We start from the raw sequence: 22394 nt of genomic DNA, 5'->3' as shown, positions 1-22394 counted from the left end.
GCGCAATGACAAAAACGTAGCTTTCCTTTTGTGTCAATTGTGACCAGCGCCACAGCACCAATAGGCGTCGGAGGAGGTGGCATATGCTAATGACGGACAAATGTCCACTGACCGTGACCTTGAGGAACCACAGTATAAAGCAGGCCACATCTCACCGACGTGTTATTCCGTTACGGTCGTCCTGAAGTCAGCGCACCCTTGTGTTGGGTAGGTTCAACTATTGGCACATTGCGCGCGGGGGTCGGAAGCCGTTGGAAAGGTTTTTTGTAAGGAACAAGTTTCAGTTCGGCGGTACTGGGACACTGTTTGCCGTTGCTGGCTTTTGGCAATTAAAGCGCAACAGGTTTCTGTGTTTCACGGCGGCGCCTTATTTTCATCAGAAATTGAGAGCTGAAGAAACAAAAAACAGCTTTAACTTTAACAGAACTACTGACCCTAATACAAAGGGGGTTTTTTTTCTTACCCAAAGGAGTGCACGCGCCTCGTCGGGTTGTGGTGCCGCGGAGGAGCTGCCAGCGTGTCGCGCTTTGACGTGATGGAATCCGGGGGGGGGGGGGGGCTGCATCGTTTTCACCCAAATCTGACCTGGAGCGGAGGACGTCGCACCGTGCGGCTTCTGACGGTAGGCCCAAAGAAAAACGGAGTCTTACGGTAAAATAAATCTCATCAACAAATATTCATATCAGATATGAATCCAGTTTCGTGATTCACTGTGGAATTTAATATCTGGTTTTAAATAAGGAAAAACATGCAACCGATTGTGTGCGATTTCGGTTTGCTTTTGGACTTTTTAAAAACAAAAACCGTCTGATCATATGACAAAATAAGTACCAATTAGATCACCTTATATAAATTGAAAAAACAACATTAGTCATTTAAATTAGTTTCAATGCAAAAAGTTGTAACTCCTCACTTTTTAATTGTTAGATTTTCTGAAAGTTGCTTTATTAACACACAATTAAACACTTGTTCAATAACACGCTTGGATGAGGTGATGATTTGGGGTATTATTGCTGTGACGTTAGGCAAGAAGCGACCCCCGTGTCCCGGATGGAGCGTACAGCGAGCTCGAAGAGCTCCCCGGGGACACCGTCATTGGTAAGTGATCACCTGCTCTCTGTGCAGTAATGAATGAAAACACTACGGTCCCCCCCTCCCTCTCCCTTGATGCTATGTTCCCTTAAGACGCATCATTATCCAGATTACATTACATCTGCAAGCTTAAGCGATGACAGCGTTGGCCATTTTGGCTTAAGGGGATGTATCGTGGTGTGTCGATGTTGTCCTGTGTCATTACTCGGGGCCTCTCTGTGTGACGGTGAATCCATACAAATGGCTCCCAGTCTTCTCGGCCCCTGTGGTTGCTGCTTAGAGGCAAAACCACCTTTACCAGTTTGTAGCCGTTATGTACACACTGTTATTTATTACACACACGTATAGTGGAGAATCCGGTGCTGGGAAAACTGATATTCTACTTTGTTTTTCCCTTCCCATGTAATTTCTTTGGGAGGGGGGGGGGGGGGGGGTTCAAGTTTTTCCATTATCTTAAGTTTTGCTTTTCTGCGTCCACATATAAAACCAGATAGCCATTGTGGGATTTCACCTACAGCCAGCATGCTGTATGCACATTCAAATTAGTTTGATAATTTAAATGCTCCAAAAATCAAGCAATAAATTATGTTTTTCTGTCAGGTTAGTCATTACAAGGTAGTCTACAAGGTAGAGAACATTCCGTGTGTTCATTTCCCCTTCATTCTGATTGGATGTAGTATTCTGATAACAGACGGCTTCTTGAACCCTGGTTGATCAGGAGCTTCCTTTGTGCCTCATTGTGATGAATTAGCAGTAGTACGACATGTTCACTTCTAATGCTCCCTCTGAACACCTTCCACTGCAGCTCAACAGCTGTGCATCAACTTCACAAAGGAGAAAGTACAACCAGCCGCCTGTTCATCCTGGAGCAGGAGTACAAGAGGGGGGGGGGACATTGAATGGACCTTCAAGCCTGCGTTAGTCTCTTTGATTAAGGTAAACAATGCATTCGATCCATAAGAGTTAAACTATAAACACGTTCCACAGGGAGAGGTATGCAACACTCGGCCCTGTCTGCAGCCACTGGGTCACATGTCCACCCTGGGAAGTGCGTTCTCACTCCAGCCCTGCAACAGTCTGACAACCTTTATTGCTACATACACCAATCACTAACGCAGATGCTGCTTTTTCAGGCACACAACACGCTGACTGGACAATAATAAAGACCCACATCCCAGCTTCACCAGGTGAGACTGACGCCACCGGGCTGAATGGTGCATGACTGAGGAAGGTGACTGCAGACTGCGTTGTTCCAGTGTTCAGCTTTCGGCCAGAAACCACAGGCATCATTGGACAGCTGAGGCGGAGGCAGTTAAGACTTGCAGTGATGTTTAGGGCAATGATCACATGAACATCACTTTAAGTCTGTTCTGGCTCCTCTCTCCTTCGCATCCAGGGTATCCCGCGTGGGGAGCGCAGCGCTGCACAACGACACATTTTATTTGCCGATACTTTGGTTTTGTTGGAATAGCTATTATGGATTCATGCAAGTTGATTCGTGACGTCTTTGATTTCGGACAGGAAAACCTGAACGAGCCGGTGGACCAACCTACGCAGCAGCCGAGCCTCCCCCCCCCCTCTCCCCCTCTCCCCTCGTTCGCTGCATCATCCCCGATGAGAGCACGGCTCCAGGTAACAAGCAGCACAATCACAGCATATCATTCAAAAGGAAAAACAAATGGGACTGGGCTCATATTTGAAACTTCCTATGCTTCTATCATGGACGCATTCCACCAGCCGTAATGCAGGATCTGCAGGAAAGAATCAGGATTTGAACCTCGTTCAGATCACTTTTGGACATCATGGCTTTGAAGTCCCAGTAATCTGGCATAAAGCACTTTTATATTACCTTTTGGCTATCGCATCCCCAAGACATCCCAGGGGATGCATTTACGGTGTTGTCCTCGCGGGATACCAAACACAGCCAGTATAAACCTGGACACACAAAAGGTAGCGGCCTTAAAGATAAATTATGGTTGTGGCAGATTAAGGACGGAGCTGATGAAGATCTCACGATAGCATAAAGGTTTTTCATCATGCTGAATAAGTATGTTGTATTCACAAGCAGAAGAAACCTTTTGAGCTGTATACGTCACAGGAAAACGAAGGCACCAGAGTTCAGATTTAAAAAAAGAGACGTCCCCCAACAGTTGCTCTTCTGAACAGGTTCAAAAGCAACACAATGAGCCGCGAGCCTTTCAGCTTGTGATATACTACACCGTAGTGTTCACTCCCTCGCTCCACTATGTGCGGCATGCAAGGGCAGTGTTATTGGCGTGTGTGAGGCGTGCGCTTGCCCGTGTGTGGTGGCCAGGCATGTGTGGGGCCTTTACAGTTAATAGGGGCCCCCATCCTCCTTCTTACACACACACACACACACACACACACACACACACACACACACACACACACACACACACACACACACACACACACACACACACACACACACACACACACACACACACACACACACACACACACACACACACAGGTCTCTGGCCATTCTCTCCAACCAGCCTCTCTAAATTAAACAATGCTGACGGTGTCCTCAGAGCCAGGTGGAGACATGTGTCAAGTGGCAGCTGCTCAGGCCCTCCCCTAAAAATACAACCCCCCCCCCCCCCCCGATGGCCCGTGGCCCCTTTTGTCCGCGGCGCCTGTACTTCTAAGTGAGTGCATTGATGGGATACGTGGCGGGCGACAGAGGATTAAAGCCGGCCGCCGGACAGAGGGCTTCAGTTTCTAAATAAACACAGACGCTCACCTTTGAGAGGCACCCGGCACGGAGTCATGTGGAAAATGCAATCAGCTCCCCCCCGCCCCGCCGGCTTCACTTCCCACCCGGGACGTGCGCGCGCTCACTCAAACACCCTCTAAACACTGACAGGGAGTCCTTGAACAGTCTCCTCCGGGTCCATATTTAGGGCCGTGAGCAGCGCCTTTCTACTGAGACTAAATCAATCTGGTAACCTGGTCACAGTCATGAAACGTCAAGAGCAGCATCATTCTGTGTATGATTAGATAGAACAAAGTGGGAATTATCCATAGCCAACTATTTGTAGCTTTTAGCAAATTATTTGGCTAGTTACCAAAACCTGTTCAAACACATTTAAGTGTTTCCGCTGATCAAAAACATGGATATACTTCAAGTAAAATCGTAACTCTTCACAATATCTCCACATAACCTCTAGTAATGGCATCAGTAACCCCTGGGATGGAAGAATACCTAAAATTTGATTAAACCCCATACTTTTCCAACCTTGTGTTTCGTCATGTTTGCAGTGAGGCTCTCTGATGATCACCCAGTGGAACCTACGGGCCTTTAATGCGGATGAAGCTCTTCAAATTCAAGCCTTTTTCAAAGAAGGACACTCTTGCAGATGCCGAGGATCGCTGTAAGCTACCTCATCCAAACGAAGATTGTGATGGAGGCAAAAAGGGGAAAGAGACCACGGAGAGGCTGGAGGCCGAGGAGATGACCTTCAACGTGCTGACCAAGAAGCGCAAGTCCTAAAGAGAGACATTGATGATCTGGAGATCACGCTGGCTGAAGTGGAAAAAGGAGAAACATGCCACCGAGAACAAGGTATAGAAACTGGAAGTGAAACAAGTTGACTCTAGAGGGCGCTAGGAATCCGTGAAAAGCACCACAGCACATTCAGTAGATCTAGAACGTCGGGGTGGAATAAAAACAATAAATGTGTTTGGGATTTGTCTTTTCATTCACGTCAAGTGAATTTTCTTCTGACTTGCAGGTGAAAAATCTCGTTGATGGGACGATAATTCGGTGTGAAACCATAATGAAGTTGACCAAAGAGAAGAAGGCTCTCCAGGAGCAGACTGGAAGACCTGCAGGCAGAGGAAGACAAAGTCAACTCTCTGACAAACGCAAAGGCAAGCATAGGGTGATGCAAGTATAGTCCCGGCCTTATACACACGTGGCACCATCCCATAATAAAAACACAAGAAGAAGAAACAGATCTCCTGAAGCTGCTGCGAGACCTGGAGGAATCTAGGAGGCCGCTACGGCAACCTTGTGGAAGAAACACGCTGGTCAAGCGGAAGCTGGAGAGGAGCGAGGTCACTTGGAGGTTGATTATCTCTCTCAAGGGAAAGGTACACAGAACAACAAGATGCACACACTGAGGAGCAATGAACCAAACTAAATACAGTCCCTCAAAAAAAAAAAAAAAACGTACATTTGTATCTGCAGGCCACTTCAAAGAAGATGTCCATCCTCCTGATTGGTCTCCTAAGGCTAAGAAAGTCCTGGCACACACACTGCAGTCATCTCAACATGAATGTCATCTCCTGAGGGAGCAGTGCAGTGAGCAGGAAGCCCAAGTTGAGATGGAAGGTTCCACAGTGGAGGACCAAGTACAAAACTGACGCCATCCAGAAAACTGAGGAGCTTGATGAAGCCAAGGTGGATGAGACGAGCTGAAGAAACCATATGGAAAACGAGGAAAGCGTCGAAGACATTTTAATCCCAGTGTTTTGTACTCGCTCTTTTGATGCAGAACACTTGCCGGATCAACTACAAGAAGACGCTGAAGAAGGAACAGCGAATCATTGACGTACGAGCTGGAATAAATAATAACTTGGATCCAATAAAAATGGATCTGCAGTGGGTTTAATCGTAATCTGGAATGTCCAGCCTTTGGCATGTTTGTTATAGTCACTAATGTTACATCATGTCCATCCAACCCTGATTCTCTAATCTTGTAGGCAGTGATGATGGCAAAGGAGCAGGACACTACTGCCTATCTGGAGAGGATGAAGAATAAAAAAGGTAAAGCCGATGCGGAGCAGATCGCCCTCAGGGGCGGCGGGAAGAAGGTCCAGAAGTTTGAGTTTAATGAATTGCTTGTAGCCCCTGTGTGATAGACTAGCCTTCCGTTTCCTGAAGGGGCTTCTGGATTTCCTTCCTTCTTCTGCAGGAGGAGCAGGCAAACACCAACAGAACCAAGAACAGGCCGAATCACAGGTCAACAAGATCCAGATCCACACCCGGGACAGAGGTTCGTAAACTGGATGCATGTCATACTACAGTATTGTGTGACCTTTTCAGTATTCAAGTATTTGTCAAGCGTAGCCAGCGGGCTGCATAACGAGAACTAATCTCAGGCGAGACTAGATGTAATCCTCCGTTGAGGATGAACTCACATCACGGGATCTCCAGCGAAAGCCAGGAGCAGCAACCTCCGGTGACACTGTGTATGCGGTTGCTAATAAACAGCCCTGGTCTTGTGTATTTCAGCACGCTGAGTGACGGGAGGCGGGGAGAGCTTACCGGACAAACATGTCACAGCAAGCCAGCTGCAACAGCTGTGCTCATCGGTGACATCGCGGCCCGAATAAAGACTTCAGAAATGAACCTCGCAGCGCGTCGTTTCTTTTACCAGTGTGCGATAAAAATGGAAATCCCCACAGTGAAAAGGTCTAAAGAAGAATTTATTATATCATTAATTTGACAAACAGCTGTTAAATAATGAAAATGAAGTTTAAATACCAGCATCAGAGGAACACGTGAAAGATGGTTACAGAAGTAGCTATAGTAGAATGTGAAACCTAAAACATCTTCTCCGTTTGTCATTGACCAGTCAACCATGGTCAAGGAAAAGATTAAAATAACCATGTGGGATTTATGCACTATGCAATGCAACACATGAACAAACATGGGTCCTTACCTAAAATTGAATAGTTACGAGTTTACACCATCAACAGTATCCACTGCTCGCATCTATTAAAAGTCGCTTCCAAGTGACAGAGGTCATCGCTCATGGTGAGGTGACAATCTTATTTGATTAAAAAAAAAAAAAAGCACCATATGGTCAGTTTATTGAGTTCAAAAGCTGATGCAAAACATCGTCTTCATGTCCAGTAAATAAAGTCAGCTTCAGGGAAGTGTGTTGCACTGCGCAGCATGTTCTTGGTCGAGGGGGATACCGCGTCACCATTTTCTGTACAAATGAATGGATGAAATCTAAGGCCAACTAGGAGCATCACACTACATACAGCATAAGTCTTAGGAACCATTTCTCATGTGCATGTCATGTAGATCACAAAGCTACAGAAGTCACGGTTCAGAGGTTGTTTATATAGTTGCTCCAGAAGAGCGCTCACAACATTCATGTTTTTCTACCGACTTCCGTGGTAGAAGACTGGAGTGATCAGAGGTTTGCATCAATGAGAACATACTAGGAATATAAACACCACTGCAGATGAAACCATGGCAATTATTTCAGGCATCCAGCAAACAAGAATTTCTAAGAGAGAAGCACTTGTAAAGTGTACTTGTATCAACTCCACTGCAAAGCACAAAAGATGACCTAATTCGAAATATGTGCACAACCATCAAGAGATGCAAGACATGCTGAATGTAAGCTAGGGCAAAAAAAAAGGAGATAAACAGCTCTGGTTAATTAGCTTTAAAGCAAATGAAAGGCTTTCAAAGTGTACAGGACGTTTTGTGTCTGCATCCCAAGGCGGCATAGCACTAGCAACTCACGGCATCGGGGTAACTGTAGAAATGCCCCTGTACATTCACATGAGTCATGACATGCTGGGAGTGAAACTGTACACTTGACGTTAGAAGTGGTTTAATCCGTACGCGTCGGGACAAAAAAAATGAGGTAGCTCATCCATCTGTACTTGTATCGGGTCGGTTTAATTTCGAGACACCGGATTAGCTCTGCATCTTCCGTTTCAATAAAAACACCTGCACAGTCAGGCCCCAAAACTTCATCTTTATCCAAACCAAAGCCCAAGTGGTGCGATGCAAACACAGCCGTCACATCTCAGCATGCAGTCAAACGTAGAAGCTCAACCCAAAGCTGAGGGTGTGAGGCACGAGCCTTGCGTCACATACAATTTGTCTGTATTGGAACAAGTAGAGCGGTTTGTTAACACTAGCGCCTGCATAGTTTATTCTCCTCCCAAGCATCGGTCACAACAGGGATACAAGTTCTGTTACATAATGAAAATGTTTTTAATGAACAAAATATGGTAAAACATAAACAATAAAAACAATGTAATCTGTGCAATGTTTTATTCTACAGTTCATCCAGAGCTAAAATCCATTGTTTTCAACAACACAAAAGTAAATCCACAAAAACAACGGGGTGAAGAAACAAGTCCCTGGATGAAGCCACAACGAGGTGGATGGTTTAAGGTGAGAGGAGCCGCGCAGGGTTCCTGAATGTGCCGAGTGGAGCCAGAAAGCACCACTCAACAGGAGCCACCTAATAAAAGAGACCCATAGACGGGTTAAAAGAAAAAATGCTCATTGAGAAAACTACCCCACTCCCTCTCCCCAAGCAGTGGAGTGGCATGGCGTCAACAGAGTGTGTGCAGGTAGTGGAGGGGTGACCCCCCCCCCCCCCCGAGACCTGCATGTCCGCACAGCGGCGCCGCCCGTTCCCAAACAACGTCTGCGTGAAAGGAGAATTTTTCTGACATATACTTTGCTTGAATCATACATTTTTTTTTTTTCATAGACTTTTATGTAGGTTATATAAAAAAAAGGCTCTATTTGAATTTCACCTAAAGCAAACAACCAATGCAGGCGTCATTACCCTTAATTGTGTGTTAAAACGGTGACAGAGATCTGGGGAGGGAGTACTGGTTTCCACCTCTTCCTCTGAAGAAGAGTTCAGTACTTGGTGAGGAGATGACAGCCCGGCGAGTTACGTCCAATCACCTCGCAGTACGGCCTTGAAGGGACGTTACAGACGAGAAACAGTCTTTACATCCACAACGCAGTCACATAGCGCCCGGGTGGCTCCGCGGGAGTCTTCACCAGCTTTAGGTGTCCATGCTCCCTCTGGCCGCCTGCCCTGTCCCAACACCGCCCCCCCCCCCCCCCTCCACCCCGCCCCCCCGACCTCCCATGCACTCACACCGCACACACAGGAGGTCAATCTTCCAGCACGTCTCTGTCAAGATCCATGAAGGGCTCGTCAATGTAGCTTGCTATGGCACACAGGGAAGTCCTATCTGATCCCAGCAGCACCGACACCGTCTCCTTCCAGTAGCTGAAGGGGATACAGGAGCTCTGGGAGGAGGGAAAGCATCATAAGATATGGGATAAAGGAACTTGCTTGTACAGTTCAAATCAGATTGCTTAAATAGACTGCTATAAAAATAATGGCGGGGGGGGGGGGGGGGGGTAAAAATACATGATCATTCAAACAATCTATGAGCTAATATCAGACATTGTGCCTAGATTTGAAATCTCAGCCTCTAGTAGAGTCAGTGACAGCCAGAGCAGTGTGTTTTTATCATGTGTGGTGCTGCAGGAATAAGTCTAGAAATGTCCTTTGCTAGTGTGAGAATTACAGAAAGACCTAAATTGCATAAGAATATCTGCTATTCCTAATCAGTCCACTGGGGGTCCAGACCCTCCAGACAGGCGTCAGGTTGTGAAATAAAATCAGACAGATGATTATATAGCAGAAACAAAACGTATGCTTAAGTTGACGGAGATGTTTCTTAAATGTTTGATTTGTAACTGATTCAGAACTAGTACAGGGGCTACGACGACATTTAAAAGTGCTGTATTTGTCTTTCAAGTCTTATCTTAGAGATTTCTGTGTACAGCAACTGCCTCAGTGCACATACAGTATTCAGTTATGGAAGCCCCAGTAACCAAAAACAGGACTACAAAGTTTGGAACTTCTTGTCTCCCTCACTTGTGGTCAATATTTTGAATTCTCTTTGTATCTTCTGCATCTTTGAACACTTTATTAAGAATGGACCTTTCAGAAGATACCTGTGATGCCCATTCAGCAATGTTTACAATTGGCAAAGGAATTTTATTTTAGAATAAAAGCAATTCTGAAATGAATGACAACCAAGAAGCCAAAATGTTTCCTTTAGTGAAAAATGGGGTCTGATCTTGTGTCCTTGAATCATTTCCTGCGGTGGAAAGTACGTTTAAAAGCCCCAACCTTTCCAGACATGCAAGACGACGTTTTATATACACACCAAACAAAACTCACACGCATTCAAATATTCATCTCTCCTTTTTGTTTGAACCAAAACGGACGTCTAAACCAGTTGTTAACACTTCAGTTTCAGTGACGCGCACAAGGGTGTCTGGGGTTGCCAGCATGCAGACATCAAAAGATCCCTGTCGCAATGTTTGGAACGTGTGACACAAAAGAGGCTGAACGTTAACAGTAGACACTGAGAGGAGACTCGCGTTGTGCTGCTGACTTTGGTGCTATTCAAGCATTCACTGATGCTACAATCATGCGAGAGCCACTCACGTTCTCTAGACAGGTGCTGTCTTTGTCCTTGTTGAGGTAATGCCGCTGCCAGAAGCGCAGTAAGTTGTGGAAGTTGTTGAGCAGGAAGCCGGGGTACTTCTCAGCGTACTCCTTTTCGCGCAGCGCGTTGAGGTAGAAGGGCAGTTTAGCCTTTCTTCTGGCCAGCATCAGGACCACCAAGCTGGTGTTTAAACAGCTCACATTCTCCTGCAGGAGAAACAAGATGGATGCAGGAGGGAAGACTTAAGCAATGCAGCATTTTAGATATAAATACAGACAACCCCTGCTACATTAAGCATTGATTGTTATTTAGGTCCAAATTCAAATCGACATGTTGTTTTGTTAAATCTGTGAGTAAAAGAATATTAGTTAGTAGTCAGTTTCTCTGAATAAAGATGATACAGTTAAAAGGAAGCAAGACCTGTGTGAGCGTCTGCACGTTAATGATGTTGATGAGTCGGAATAGGAAGGACAGCCTGTTCTCAACTTTGGCCATGTAGGACAGCAGGCAGCATTCAGAGAGCACCTCCACCACTGTGAACGACAGACACAAATGTAATTACATGATAGAAATAGCACCTTTGTGTATTTAACACGAGAGTAAAAAGAGTTTTCCATGTCAAATAATCAGAAAATACCATTTTAAATGGAAGCATATTCAGGATACTGCCTTCAGGTTTCTCTATGGTTTAATATACTAAACCTCACCTTGTTTTTACATTTACACAAGTCACATTGCTTTATTGACTTTGTCAAAAAACAGCAACTTTTTGGCAAACTTTATCCATCTTCTTGACCTCAAGAATCAAACAGTATATATCTGAACTTTAGCTATATTTGATCATATAGTACTCTTTCAGACTTTAACAGAATAGAAATGGAGAAGTACCCTAACAGCTGAATCAAACTAGTCAATATAAAATAGTCCAGTAATAGTCTAGTTTACATTTGTCAACTTTCCATCCCCGATTACCTTTGACATCTTCAGTCAGATTTTCAAAGCGGTCCAACGAAAGGACAATGCAGCGCACCAGCATGTTGGAGTCCACCAGAGAACTGTTGATCTGCGTCAGGAAGGTCTGAAACTACCCAAGTGATCAACGTTTAGTGGTGCAGCCATAAAACGGAACTATTATTCATGTTATATTAGCTAAATAAGTCATCATTATTTCTAGTATCTATTAGTATATCTTCTTCAAAAGTATTTATTTAAGTTCATTGACTAAACACTTCATTTCACAATGCAACTCAACAGAACCTTTGTCCGTTAGTGGTGCTGCCACCATGCTCTCAATTCAGAGCTGGACTGGTTATTTACAATGGAACATTAACAGGAAACAACAACTATGAAATGCATAAATGTCTTATAGCGTATTTGAAGGAATATTGTCCGATAATGATCGTCTGTAAAACCTTGGATCGGATCTACCGCGGTAAACCACTACAAACTAATTTAGTGGAGACACGTGTTCATCCACCACACAAGCTGCGAGAAATCTGATTTTGTTTATTTCTGTAATGCATTCAAGGTGTGTATTGATACCTTCTTGGGGGTGTTTACATATTTGTTGAATCTTTTGAAGGCATCAATGTTGAACTTCATAAGCTCTCCCAGCAGATCAAAGTAGCTCTGGAGGACATCTCTTGATGTACAGCCACTGTCTATGATGCAAAACAGGATGTGCTGCCGAGGGAAGCAAGCAGAAAGTGAGCAACCAGTCTCTCATGTGGACGGTCCACATGGATGTTGTGTCAGGTGCGATTTTACCTCCAGCAGTCCCCTCTTCAGGAGGAACATCTGGTCTGCGTAGGAGGTGGCTCCTCTGAGAAAACTTTCCACTGCCCTTGCCTGCCAGAACCTACATATGCAACAGGAGATATAAAAAGCAGAACTAGAGACACATTTTTTGGAGAATATAAGAGAGCCTGGTGCTCTTTAGAGAAGGCTGACACCCAAATGATCAACATATTGATCCCACGCATCTCACTCCTCGGCCTACGTGCTGCTGACCTGAACGACGAGTCTGGAGGCTCCCTTTTCATGACGGTGAGGAGGCGCGTGAGGAGGCCTTTCTTCCCATCACACACTAGGCTTCGGTCTGTGTTGACTAGTGCTTCCACCTCTGGGATGTTGGCCTTCATGGATATGGCGCTTAGTTCGTTCAACTCCTGGCTATTTAGTAGGAGGTATTTGTTCCTGAAACAGATACGATTTTTAACAACAGAAATAACTTCGAGAGTCAGATTCAAGGACGTTTGATCAAGGGTCACTTACTCGTGGTGGTCACTGAAACTCTGAAGTAGCCTCAGGAATTGGATTTTGAAGGATATTTCCTGCACCAATAAGAAGAAAAACAACGCGAGTTGTGTGTTGAGTGTGTTTAAAAAGTTGAATTTAATTAAACTGTTTTTGGCACAGTATTGAAGGCTCATACCGGACTACAGTCACAGTTCTCATTCTGGTCATGGACCACATGATTTGAGGTGGTGTATTTCCTCCAGATCAGTTTGTCAAACAGATTGTTAAGTCCCGGGATGAGACGGAACTCAGCCAGCATCTTGTGGACCTGTGCACGCACACACACACACAAATAAGAGTTCAAGTAGTTATTAGTAGTTAAGTTAAAGAATTATTAGATGCAGCACTATCTTAAAATCCCAAAGAGTGAAGAGACGCCTGCTGTGAAGTACCTGGTTCCTCTGTCGGCCCATAAGAAGGACACATAGCACGTAGAGCACCTCCACCTTATACATGATCTCATGGACGATCTTCATGGACTGCGGCAGTCGATGTCTCAGAGGGCTGGTGGCCAGGGAGCTCTCATCTGAGGACTCTGGGAGGAGAAGTTCAAAAAGTACGTCCATCTCAATCGGGAGTCCACAGGATGAAGCAATGTGAGGACAGTGCAGCACAGCCGACCCTCGCCCTACCTGTGCTGCTTTGTTCAGCCTCCTCGTTAGCCATCTGCATGAGGGCGTCCAGCACCAGAGCATTGTCCAGCCACGTGTACCATTCCTCCAGCTCCTGCAGGAAGTTTGCTCCTGTGGCCTCAGAGACCTTCCTAGTGGCCAGCTTACACAACCGCTCAATGAAGCCAGGGATGTTCAGCAGCGTTACTGTTGGGGAAGCGGCAATACAATTATGAACATAATATCTCACCATGTACTGGTGTATTCCTCCATCACCCAGTTCCTTACAGCATGGAGACACTTCTCTACAGTCTGAAGAAAACCTACCCTGGTTGACCTCTGCCCGAGACGGGCTAGCGTTGCATTTCTGCTGTGCGTTCTTGGCCAATAGGGTGTGCTTGTCGTCGTTTCCGACGTCAGGCTCCGAGATGGTGACGGATAGGATGCGGCAGAAGTTGGCGAGCTGCTGTTGGTCAAAGCTTTGGACCAGGCCCGACAGGTTGGGGATTCCCTCCAAATGGATCATCTCCTGGAAAAATCCAATCATATGAAAGCTCTTACCAAACAGAGTAGACATTTAAAATCTCACACACTTTACATGTTGCGAGACGGACCCTGACTGAACAGGCTACTTTCCTTTCCATTTCAAAAATAAAAATTCATGTCTAACAGCTAATAAATACAAAATATATATTAAAACTATAAACAAACATCAGTTTAGCATCAGATTATTCGGTACATTGACAGCAGAGTTTGTATATAACAATACAAAGAAAAATAAATGACTTGACTTTTAAGAAAGCGGTGTCAAATGTGCTGCAGCCGCATGAATCATAAAGTGACTTCATGGGCGTCTGCAATGACCACTGTGGGTGTTTTTACACATTCATGCTGTGCGCATGGTGCAACTCTGACCTTTTTGACTCCAAGAATATCTTCAATTAGGGTAGCGGTCTGTAGGAAGGTCTTCTTGTTAGTCATCAGGGTGAAGAGAAAGAGCACAAAGTCATCCCTCGCTGCCAGGCTTTTTGTGACCCCCTCAGTCTATGAATTGAAAGAAAGGACATAAATTAAACATGCACATGGCTGTATGAGAACATGTTTGGAGAAACGGCACGGACCAACTGCAAGGAGAACACTTCTAGTTTCTCACAGGTGCTAATTTGAAGCAAGAAACAATGCACCGTTGACATTTCTCTGGTCGGTTTAAAACTTAACTTACACATATACAACAGTTGTAGAGAACACTAAGGCAGTCCTTGACCAGGTCGTCATTCACTGCTGTAACACAAACAGAAGAAGTTTTAAAAAAAATCAATCAATTATGATCATGTGACAAAGTGATTTCCAAATAAAAGCATGAACATCACATGTGTGATGTCATAACTTACTATTGTTGTTTGTCGTCTGCACAGTTAATGTGGGTCTCATCAAGATCTCCACAAGCAGCTTCAGGGAAAGAGAACAAATGCTATGTTTAACATTCAGTGTCTCTGCACGGGTTGTACTACACATGACAGATAGCGCATCAAGTACTGGGGATGTTGAACTTACATGTACTCCACCAAAGAGGTCAAAGGTGTACGTGTTGGGGAAGCTAGATTCCTGAGCAGTCTTCCTGTCCTCCGTGACAAAAGACATGGCCTCCACGGAGAGCTGGGATGATAATACCTGACCAAAAAAATAAGAAAAATAACATTGTCTGCATGGCTTTACATCACTCAGACTCAAAAATAAAACAGTCAGCAAGAAGTGGCGAAAACCAGTTGTTCCACAGCATCAATGTTAGATGGTCTCGTCTAGTATGGTCACCTTAAGAAATCTGTGAGCGTTGGAGAGGTCGCTGTTAGGATGGCTGCTCTCGTAGAGCCTCTGCAGCAGAGTAGGGATGCCATACCACTTGGCCCGTTTATCTCTCTCCTGGAGCAGGCCTCCTGGGAGCTGAGACACATCAACAGAGGAAACCTATAAACATTCAAATGTATCGATGCATGTTTGAATTAGAACTAAGATATGTTTGTTTTTTTACTTTACCTAATGGTTGTTTATTATTTTTATGCAGGGAAAAGCATAGTGTGATTTAAACTATGATATACAGTCTATAAAGAATGTTTTGATATTATGTTTAATAATTTAATATGAAGTTAAATTGAATTCAATATCCCCCCATGGAAAACATTTTAGAAGATCATCACCAAAAAAGTTCAGAGAATAACTGAATTGAAGGGTTTTTTTCATATTTTGGGGAGTTTTTCCTGTGCCGATGTGAGGGTTTCGGGACAGAGGATGTTGCATGTGTACAGACTGTAAAGCCCTCTGAGGCAAATTTGTAATTTGCGAATTTGGGCTATACAAAATAAAATGAATTGAACTGAGTATTCTTTTAAAAATGGGATTATTGTCGAGACATATGAGAGGTCATATTGCAGAAAACTGCAACAAGGAAAACAAATACCAGTAAGAAGCGAGAATCCTGGCCCGACTCATAGTCCGCGGGGCAGTGTATTGTGGAGCAAGGCCACCACGTACAGCTGCAGCTTAGAGATGATGTCACCCTACAGCAAATTCTGCCCAAATACAGGACGTGAAAACAGGTGTGATGTTTTTATCTAGAATAAACCTATGTGGGGAAATTTAGAAAAGGGCTCAAAGAAGGTCACAGAAGGCTCAAAGAAGGCCACAGATGAGGCTGCAATTAAGTCATATTAATAATAAAGTAATTAAAGCACGCACACATTTACTGTGCGGCTGTGACGGGGATCCTCACCGTTGACTCCTTCAAGAACAGAAGGCACTGAAAACAGCGTAACTTTAGCGATACGCATGGAATATAAGACAACGATTCCTGAGCCTGCATGCCTCACAGAAGGATCAGAATGTTAAAACAGATCCCTTTACTTTAAATGAAGAAGAAACAATTTCGGCGATGTGCCAGTTACATCTTTGTGCTGGCGATGCCTACTGCTAACCAACAACGCCCGCCTCATCATTTCTTGAGATACCACAATATATTGCATTACATGTATGTGACATGCATGGCCAGTCTGCTCTCAGTCCAACACGAGAGGACGTGGAAATAAAGAAACTTAGGATATAAGTATGCAGGTTTTTTAAAATTGCATTTTAATAATAGTAAACATGAATTGCACTGACAAATCCAAGGCAAAAGTTATAAGATCCAAACCTGTAGACATGTCAATTATCAATGAATTGGAAAAGATGTTGTAGATGACACACCGGTTTCAGATCGGAGAATAAAGCTAATTTGGGTACAAGAAGAAAAGGAAAAAAAGCATTCTTCGTATCCACACAATCAGTATCCCATCCATTGTCTGTGGAGCAGATACAGGGTTAACACCAGGGGAGTGTTTTTGGTTTCAGGGTTTAACAGGGAGCAGCTCATGTTTGTCTATGGCTTGGAATGAACAAACTGGTTTTCTCGGTATCAGAAACATTTCATCTAGAAATGCCAATCCATTCATTTTTGTTATAATACACATCTGCATTTCAAATTGAATTAATGGATTTGTTGTGTCACAATTGGTCGCCATTTCCAATAAAAACTTGTGTTGACAAAATGAAGAATCCTTGAAGAAGGTTCAAGTTCCTGACCACAGCGTTTGACATGCTAATGACGACAGACATCACTAGTATATAGTAGTATATTAGTAGTAGTAGTATATTTTTGCTTCGTGATCAAACTAGCAGAGCTTTATAAACACCTTGAGCAGTCTTAAACTCAACAATCCCTGATTGTTTTTCCAGACATTGATGACTAAAAGTCAACAAGGAAGTTAAAAGGGACCGACTGCTCTGCTCAGGGAAAAAAAGATTTAATCAGTTCTGCAAAATATGGGCTTGAGTCATGAGTGTGTAAGTAACAATATAACACAGAAAACACCAATTTAAATCTCAGGACACCAGAGACCTTCACATGCATGAACACACGTCTCGTAACGGTTTAATTTAACATCAACTGACGTTCGCAGCATGTTAGCATCAACCAAACTCCTAAAAAAAAGGTACAAATGTCCTATTCCTGTTTACTTACGTAGACATTCACAGAAACGTGCTCAGGTTAATTTAACCAAACAGCTGTTGTTGCCGATCCATTTATGGAAACGACAGTTATTGTGGTTTGTGGGTCGTTACGTAATCACCTGATCTGTTCAGCTGGCTTAGCTAGCGAGCTAACGTTAGCTCACCCCGTTTGCTAACATTAGCAAGTCTCGGCCGTTGACCAACGTTACTTGATTTAAGCGCTTCCTAAATTTAACTTCCGGTTGTCTAGCCGCATTCATCTCGTCTATTACCCGACGGAAACACAACTCTTAACACCTCCCGTTCAGAGCGTTCCTGTATCGTAACGTGGCACACCACGCTAAGCTAAAGTGGGGCTAACAACAAAAGACCCACTCGAAGCGGAGCTCGCTTCGTGCACTTGCTGTAACGTTAACCGCATTTGTCTGGTCAGCGAGAAAATATTAACACACACAACTCAATTGAGTCGAAGTTCAACGTTTGCTTTTCTAAAATACGCCGCCACCGCTGCAGCTAGCTGTAGAGCCGAAGCTGTGAGGGGGCGACCAGCTCTCCAGTCGAGTCTCCCAAACAACACGGTCCTTCCCAGGCTGGATTCACAGCGCAAGTCCGTGGTCTCACTCGACCAACTTTCGGCTGTCTTTACGGTCGAAACATGCATCGTTTCTCTTACCTCCGTCCCTCGACTGAAACCCTGACCAGTAATTTTACTAGCCGTGAACTTTGTGACAATGCTGCCGTTGCAAATTCTTCGATTTCCCCCAGTACAGGAGGACTCGGACCCCAGAAGCGTCGCCATTATTTCTTCTTCCTGAACTGAACTGTTCGGGCAGGAAGTGGAAGCTCTGATGACTTGTTCCAGGCAATTACGCGCCATCTGCTGGCAGAAAAGAGCCCACTGCAACTGTATGTATGTATTTATGTATGTATGTATGTATGCATGTATGTATGCATGTATGTATGTATGCATGTATGTATGTATGTATATATATATAGATATACTATAACTATAGATATATAAATACTTTATTTTACCAAGAAAATACAGTCAAAACTTGCATTTATGTTATTATATATATGTAAGCGCTGCTCATTTATCACGTAATATTTTATTGTAATCCAATAACCATGACAACAATCATATTACAAAACAATAAACACATGCTATATTTCATTCAAACACCGTGTACATATATTACTATATAACTTAAACTTTCACACTTTTGAAACCAGGTAAAAAATATCTCTTTGACTTGACATTTTTATCTCTCAACATCCTCGTCGCCATAAAAAAAAAAAAAAACAATCTTCTTGCAGATGTACATGTCACAACTTCAAACAGCGTAGTGTCTCAGCCCTCCTGCTAATCCAGGGTCTCCAAAGTCTACATTTGGTCTTACAGACGACATCTTCCAAGGGCTCGCAAACTGCAGATGAGAAAAGGACGGTATCTGACTTCACTATTTCCATCAGACTTCTTTTCACTCAGACGGATGCTGTGTCTCTCCTCAAGTGTCCCAGCTGTTATCGTTGCCGTCTGTCATTTGGAGGTAGGAGGAGATGGCTTCCCTCAGTCCCTCGCTCACCAGAGAGTGGTCTGACTCTGTTCTTTCCTTCCTGAAGATCACTGACCTGGAGGGATTTTCAAAAAGACGTGGATCAGTAAAGTGATGAAGGTATATGTTATGAAACATAAAACACAAAAAGCTGCCATTTTTACTTTTGCTACAGTGTCCCAAACACGGATGGACTATTTTCACCACAGTGTGTTGCACTTTATCAAAAAATAATAATCTATTTTGGTAGCCTTTACAATTTACAAGGTAGGTTAGAAGAGCAATAATGCTTAATTCAAGCAACGTCTTGTTCTGACATCTCACAATGACAACAACAAACTGAAAAATAATAAGCTGCACACAGTGATTTTATTGATTGCTCTCCAACCAGTGCGCCACCAGGTGCTGCTGCTCTACTGTAATAGAAGGACATGTTGTGGCAGTCGCGCGGCCAAAGGGAGCTCTAGCACACCTGCTTATGTCCTTCCAGTTGATAGTAGGCCTCCTGATAGCTGAAGGTATGGGCCTGGGCTCTCTGGCAGCATATAAGCCGTGGATGAAGCAAGGCCCTGTCAGTCGGCAGCACAATCCACCTGCAGACTCTGTGAGAGGAGGCAACGTTTCGCATTCAATCTTCTAAAGCAATCCCTGCGTTCAGGCTGGAAAACAGCAAGTGCATCCTTGGTGCCAACCTGAATAGTGTTCCACCAGGTGATGCACCGTGGGGAAGGTGACCCCCGGAGATATGTAGACCCAGCCGTTGTGGAGGTGAAAGATGCGGTAGTGCTTGACACAGTCCAGGTATGAAGAGTTGCTCCTCTTTAGGACGGATAGCGAGTAACCATCTGAACACAGCAATGGAACGCAGAAGAAGCAGATCAAACTCAGGGGTTCTTGGATCTTAATTTGCATGCATTTACTCCTGCTCTGTTTGTATTCCTATTCCTTCCTAAACCCTAGCTCCAGTTGTTTCTAACTGGTGACACAGTGTGAAGTTAGTGTTGAATATGTTTCTAATGCAATTCACAGTGCAATCAACGAGAAATAACCCCTCTAACCTTTGTTTGTCTCCGACTCCCGGATCAAGAAGGCGCCACTTTGGTTGTTGGGTTGCATGAGCAGCGCCACTGCTTTGATCCTGCTGAGGCCTGTGAACAGCCACCTAAACAGAGAGAAGACATGTCTGTATGGGCACTGTCAGGGAGACAAAAATGTATTTTGCTGTTGTTTCCTGGATTGGAAAATCCACTGGAACAGTTTCACAGCACATGGAGGAAGACTGAGACTGCAGCAGGCAGACATGTCACCGGAGAGTACAGCGGTGTTGTTCCAAACCTACATCTCCCCTGAGGAAAAGGTCACCTACTCAGAGACTGTGGGTGTCACACACAGATGTCTCAACACACGTTTTCACACATTCTTATGAGCTACCTGTGTGTCAGCCTGGCCGTGTAGTTGGTGGGGATGTAGGTCTCAAGGCCTGTGGTTGTGGATCTCACCATCATAAAATCCCCGTCGCTGTTGAAGAGAAAAACGGGCAGTCGTGAGTAACTGCATCTGCATGGATGAAGACGAGGGTGAAACACAAAGAGCTTCAAACACGTACTCTGATATGATGTCGAGTTGTTCTCCAATGCAGATGGTCAACTCTGTATGCTCAAAGGACGAGTAGTTACACAGCGACACGAGCACACTTTCTTGAGAGGCTGCAGGGAGAAGAAGAAGACGATGCACAAAATAGTTAAATTTTTTAATGTTTTATATGATTTAATCTTTTTCACCGTTTTGGGAGTATAACCTACGTGATGATTCTGTTTCAGAGGGATTTTCTAGGATAGTCATCCTGGATCGGCATCTGATGGGGCAAGTCCCCATAATCTGTGGCTTCTTGCTGTCTTGAAAAGGCACTCGTGCACTGAAGCCAAGGCACAAAGGGTTGAGATGAGGAAAACAATTAGAAAATGATGTGCTGGCAGAGGAATTTAACAACTTAAACAACATTTACAATTATCCCTGTAGTCATAACATTCGAGTGAAACAGCTTACAGCTACACACTGTGTTGTAACCTCACAATTCAATGTTGATGTTACAGGAAACGACAGAGATTGATATTCTGACATAAATCTACCTGCTGCATGTTTTAAATCTATTAACATGAGAGCAATAGAATAGAAATAATTAGATTAGATTGTATTTGCATGATTCTTACAAAGTATACAAATACGAAAAACATCATACATCCTACATCTTAATACCGTTTATTCAAATTTAATTATATTTAATGTAACACAAGTGACCAGGTAATTTGTTTCATAATATTCTGAAGGTAAAAGTCACTGATGAACAATTCAATAAAGAAATAAAATTGCCTTTAGGCAAGAACAAAATGAGAGTAAACAACATACCTCCTTGGATTTCTTCACCCAGGAACTCTATTCCATACGAGTAGTGAACGATCAACTAATAAGTTCTGTCGATGCTCTTCTGCCTTCAGCACACACCGTTATATGTCTGAGCTCAGGTTCTCTCTGCTAATCGATCGGTGACTGCGTTCCCTCCTCTGAGCTGCTCCCACAATGCGTTTCCTTAGCTGTTTGGTTGTGGGGGCAGACTGAAGAGACAAGCCCCCCCCCCATGGACATAATGTATGTCACCCTGCTGCAGCTTCCTGTGACGCTCAAGACCGTGGCATCCTGACTCTCGAGAGAAAGTGTTTTCTTTTTTAAGTGGGTGCACAAAGTGCATCACTTGTTTATGGAATTAGCTCCACGTCTATGTAAGCACATGCACCCTGTGCGACGTAATGGCTTGCAGCAGTGACATCAATTCAGTGAGTTGGTGTACCGTGGGCTTCACACTGCTCCCTACGTCACCCTCTCTGCCTTCAGATGCTACAGCTGAACTGCAATGTCTGATGGATGGAAAGCGGTGAGCATGGTGCTCGCTAAACCAGTGCTCCCGTTGCCCTTAGTTACCGTCAGTCATAAAGATCAGAGAAGATCAAGAAGTCAAACTTCAGCAGAAGCATGACGAAGGTTCCCGGCAGCCTACTTTTGCCCTTAGTTGTATTTCATAGTGCATAAATAGATTTGTTTGCATTTATAATCATTTGGTTGTAAAAACAAGTCAATGGAAATCCAAAATGTCATTTTGGAATAATTGATTTGTTCAGTGACAGCGAACCAGAGAACAGCTTTGATCGGTCTCTGCTGATTGATCGTTTAAAGCAGCAGAAATGTTCTCAATGATCTCCTCTAATAGTCTTTAATCAGACGGACTGAGTTTCTTTAAAGTCGAAGGAACAACACAACAGTGGATGGAAAAACGAAGAAAAGAGCTCGAGCCGAACAGGCCAGTGTTTTTTATCAAATTGTTTTTATGTTATCTTTAACCCTCTGTGGATTCCTCTTTGCAATAAATTGAGGAAAATAGAAGTGTTGCACAAGCTGAATGTCATGACATCAGGTACCAGAAGTGGGGAATACATCGTAACATAACATTTAGTGCCATTGTACTAAA

The 22394-nt window shown here is 44.0% G+C and overlaps 2 protein-coding genes and 1 long non-coding RNA gene across 5 annotated transcripts; 1 reads left to right on the top strand and 2 right to left on the bottom strand.

The window, feature by feature from the left end:
- Positions 1 to 183: 183 nt before the first annotated feature.
- On the top strand, positions 184 to 6484 carry LOC119229961 (uncharacterized). 3 transcript variants are annotated; one of them, XR_009956808.1, is made up of 12 exons: positions 184 to 622; positions 1026 to 1098; positions 1898 to 2028; positions 2226 to 2279; positions 2614 to 2724; positions 4378 to 4681; positions 4851 to 5211; positions 5309 to 5521; positions 5616 to 5672; positions 5824 to 5887; positions 6036 to 6116; positions 6356 to 6483. It is a non-coding gene; the product is annotated as an uncharacterized LOC119229961 (long non-coding RNA). The 3 variants fall into 3 exon arrangements; XR_009956809.1 differs by having other exon boundaries at positions 1898 to 2140; positions 5309 to 5672; positions 6356 to 6484; XR_009956807.1 differs by having other exon boundaries at positions 5309 to 5672.
- A 47-nt stretch (positions 6485 to 6531) lies between these two features.
- trpc4apa (transient receptor potential cation channel, subfamily C, member 4 associated protein a) lies at positions 6532 to 18157 on the bottom strand. The gene is made up of 18 exons (XM_037490845.2): positions 17992 to 18157; positions 15090 to 15218; positions 14832 to 14948; positions 14669 to 14726; positions 14500 to 14558; positions 14193 to 14321; positions 13605 to 13806; positions 13299 to 13484; positions 13059 to 13201; positions 12803 to 12934; positions 12643 to 12701; positions 12379 to 12564; positions 12136 to 12226; positions 11911 to 12051; positions 11341 to 11452; positions 10789 to 10901; positions 10368 to 10574; positions 6532 to 9151 (listed from the first exon to the last, which is right to left on the bottom strand). The coding sequence occupies exons 1-18, from the start codon at positions 18115 to 18117 to the stop codon at positions 9014 to 9016; spliced, it is 2328 nt and encodes a 775-aa protein (XP_037346742.2). The 5' UTR covers positions 18118 to 18157; the 3' UTR covers positions 6532 to 9013.
- Positions 18158 to 18381: 224 nt separating this feature from the next.
- Positions 18382 to 21619, bottom strand: LOC119229983 (src-like-adapter 2). The gene is made up of 8 exons (XM_037490888.2): positions 21281 to 21619; positions 20677 to 20789; positions 20481 to 20580; positions 20306 to 20392; positions 19933 to 20036; positions 19567 to 19719; positions 19347 to 19476; positions 18382 to 18950 (listed from the first exon to the last, which is right to left on the bottom strand). The coding sequence occupies exons 2-8, from the start codon at positions 20747 to 20749 to the stop codon at positions 18827 to 18829; spliced, it is 771 nt and encodes a 256-aa protein (XP_037346785.2). The 5' UTR covers positions 20750 to 20789; positions 21281 to 21619; the 3' UTR covers positions 18382 to 18826.
- Between the last annotated feature and the right edge of the window lie 775 nt (positions 21620 to 22394).

This window comes from Pungitius pungitius, chromosome 8, assembly GCF_949316345.1.
Source record: "Pungitius pungitius chromosome 8, fPunPun2.1, whole genome shotgun sequence".
NCBI lineage: Eukaryota > Metazoa > Chordata > Actinopteri > Perciformes > Gasterosteidae > Pungitius > Pungitius pungitius.
The sequence above is the reverse complement of the archived record's forward strand: the minus strand, read 5'-3'. Positions and strand labels throughout refer to the sequence as shown.

Excerpts from the sequence above, each read along its gene's own strand:
- trpc4apa (XM_037490845.2), bottom strand. The coding sequence starts at position 18,117 with ATGGCGACGCTTCTGGGGTCCGAGTCCTCCTGTACTGGGGGAAATCGA. Across the intron at positions 14,559-14,668 it reads GCAGACGACAAACAACAATA|CAGTGAATGACGACCTGGTC; the intron begins GTAAGTTATGAC and ends TTTGTGTTACAG. Across the intron at positions 13,202-13,298 it reads GGCTGAACAAAGCAGCACAG|AGTCCTCAGATGAGAGCTCC; the intron begins GTAGGGCGAGGG and ends TTCTCCTCCCAG.
- LOC119229983 (XM_037490888.2), bottom strand. The coding sequence starts at position 20,749 with ATGGGGACTTGCCCCATCAGATGCCGATCCAGGATGACTATCCTAGAA. Across the intron at positions 20,393-20,480 it reads CAACTCGACATCATATCAGA|CGACGGGGATTTTATGATGG; the intron begins GTACGTGTTTGA and ends TCTCTTCAACAG. Across the intron at positions 18,951-19,346 it reads AACTGGAAGGACATAAGCAG|GTCAGTGATCTTCAGGAAGG; the intron begins GTGTGCTAGAGC and ends AAATCCCTCCAG.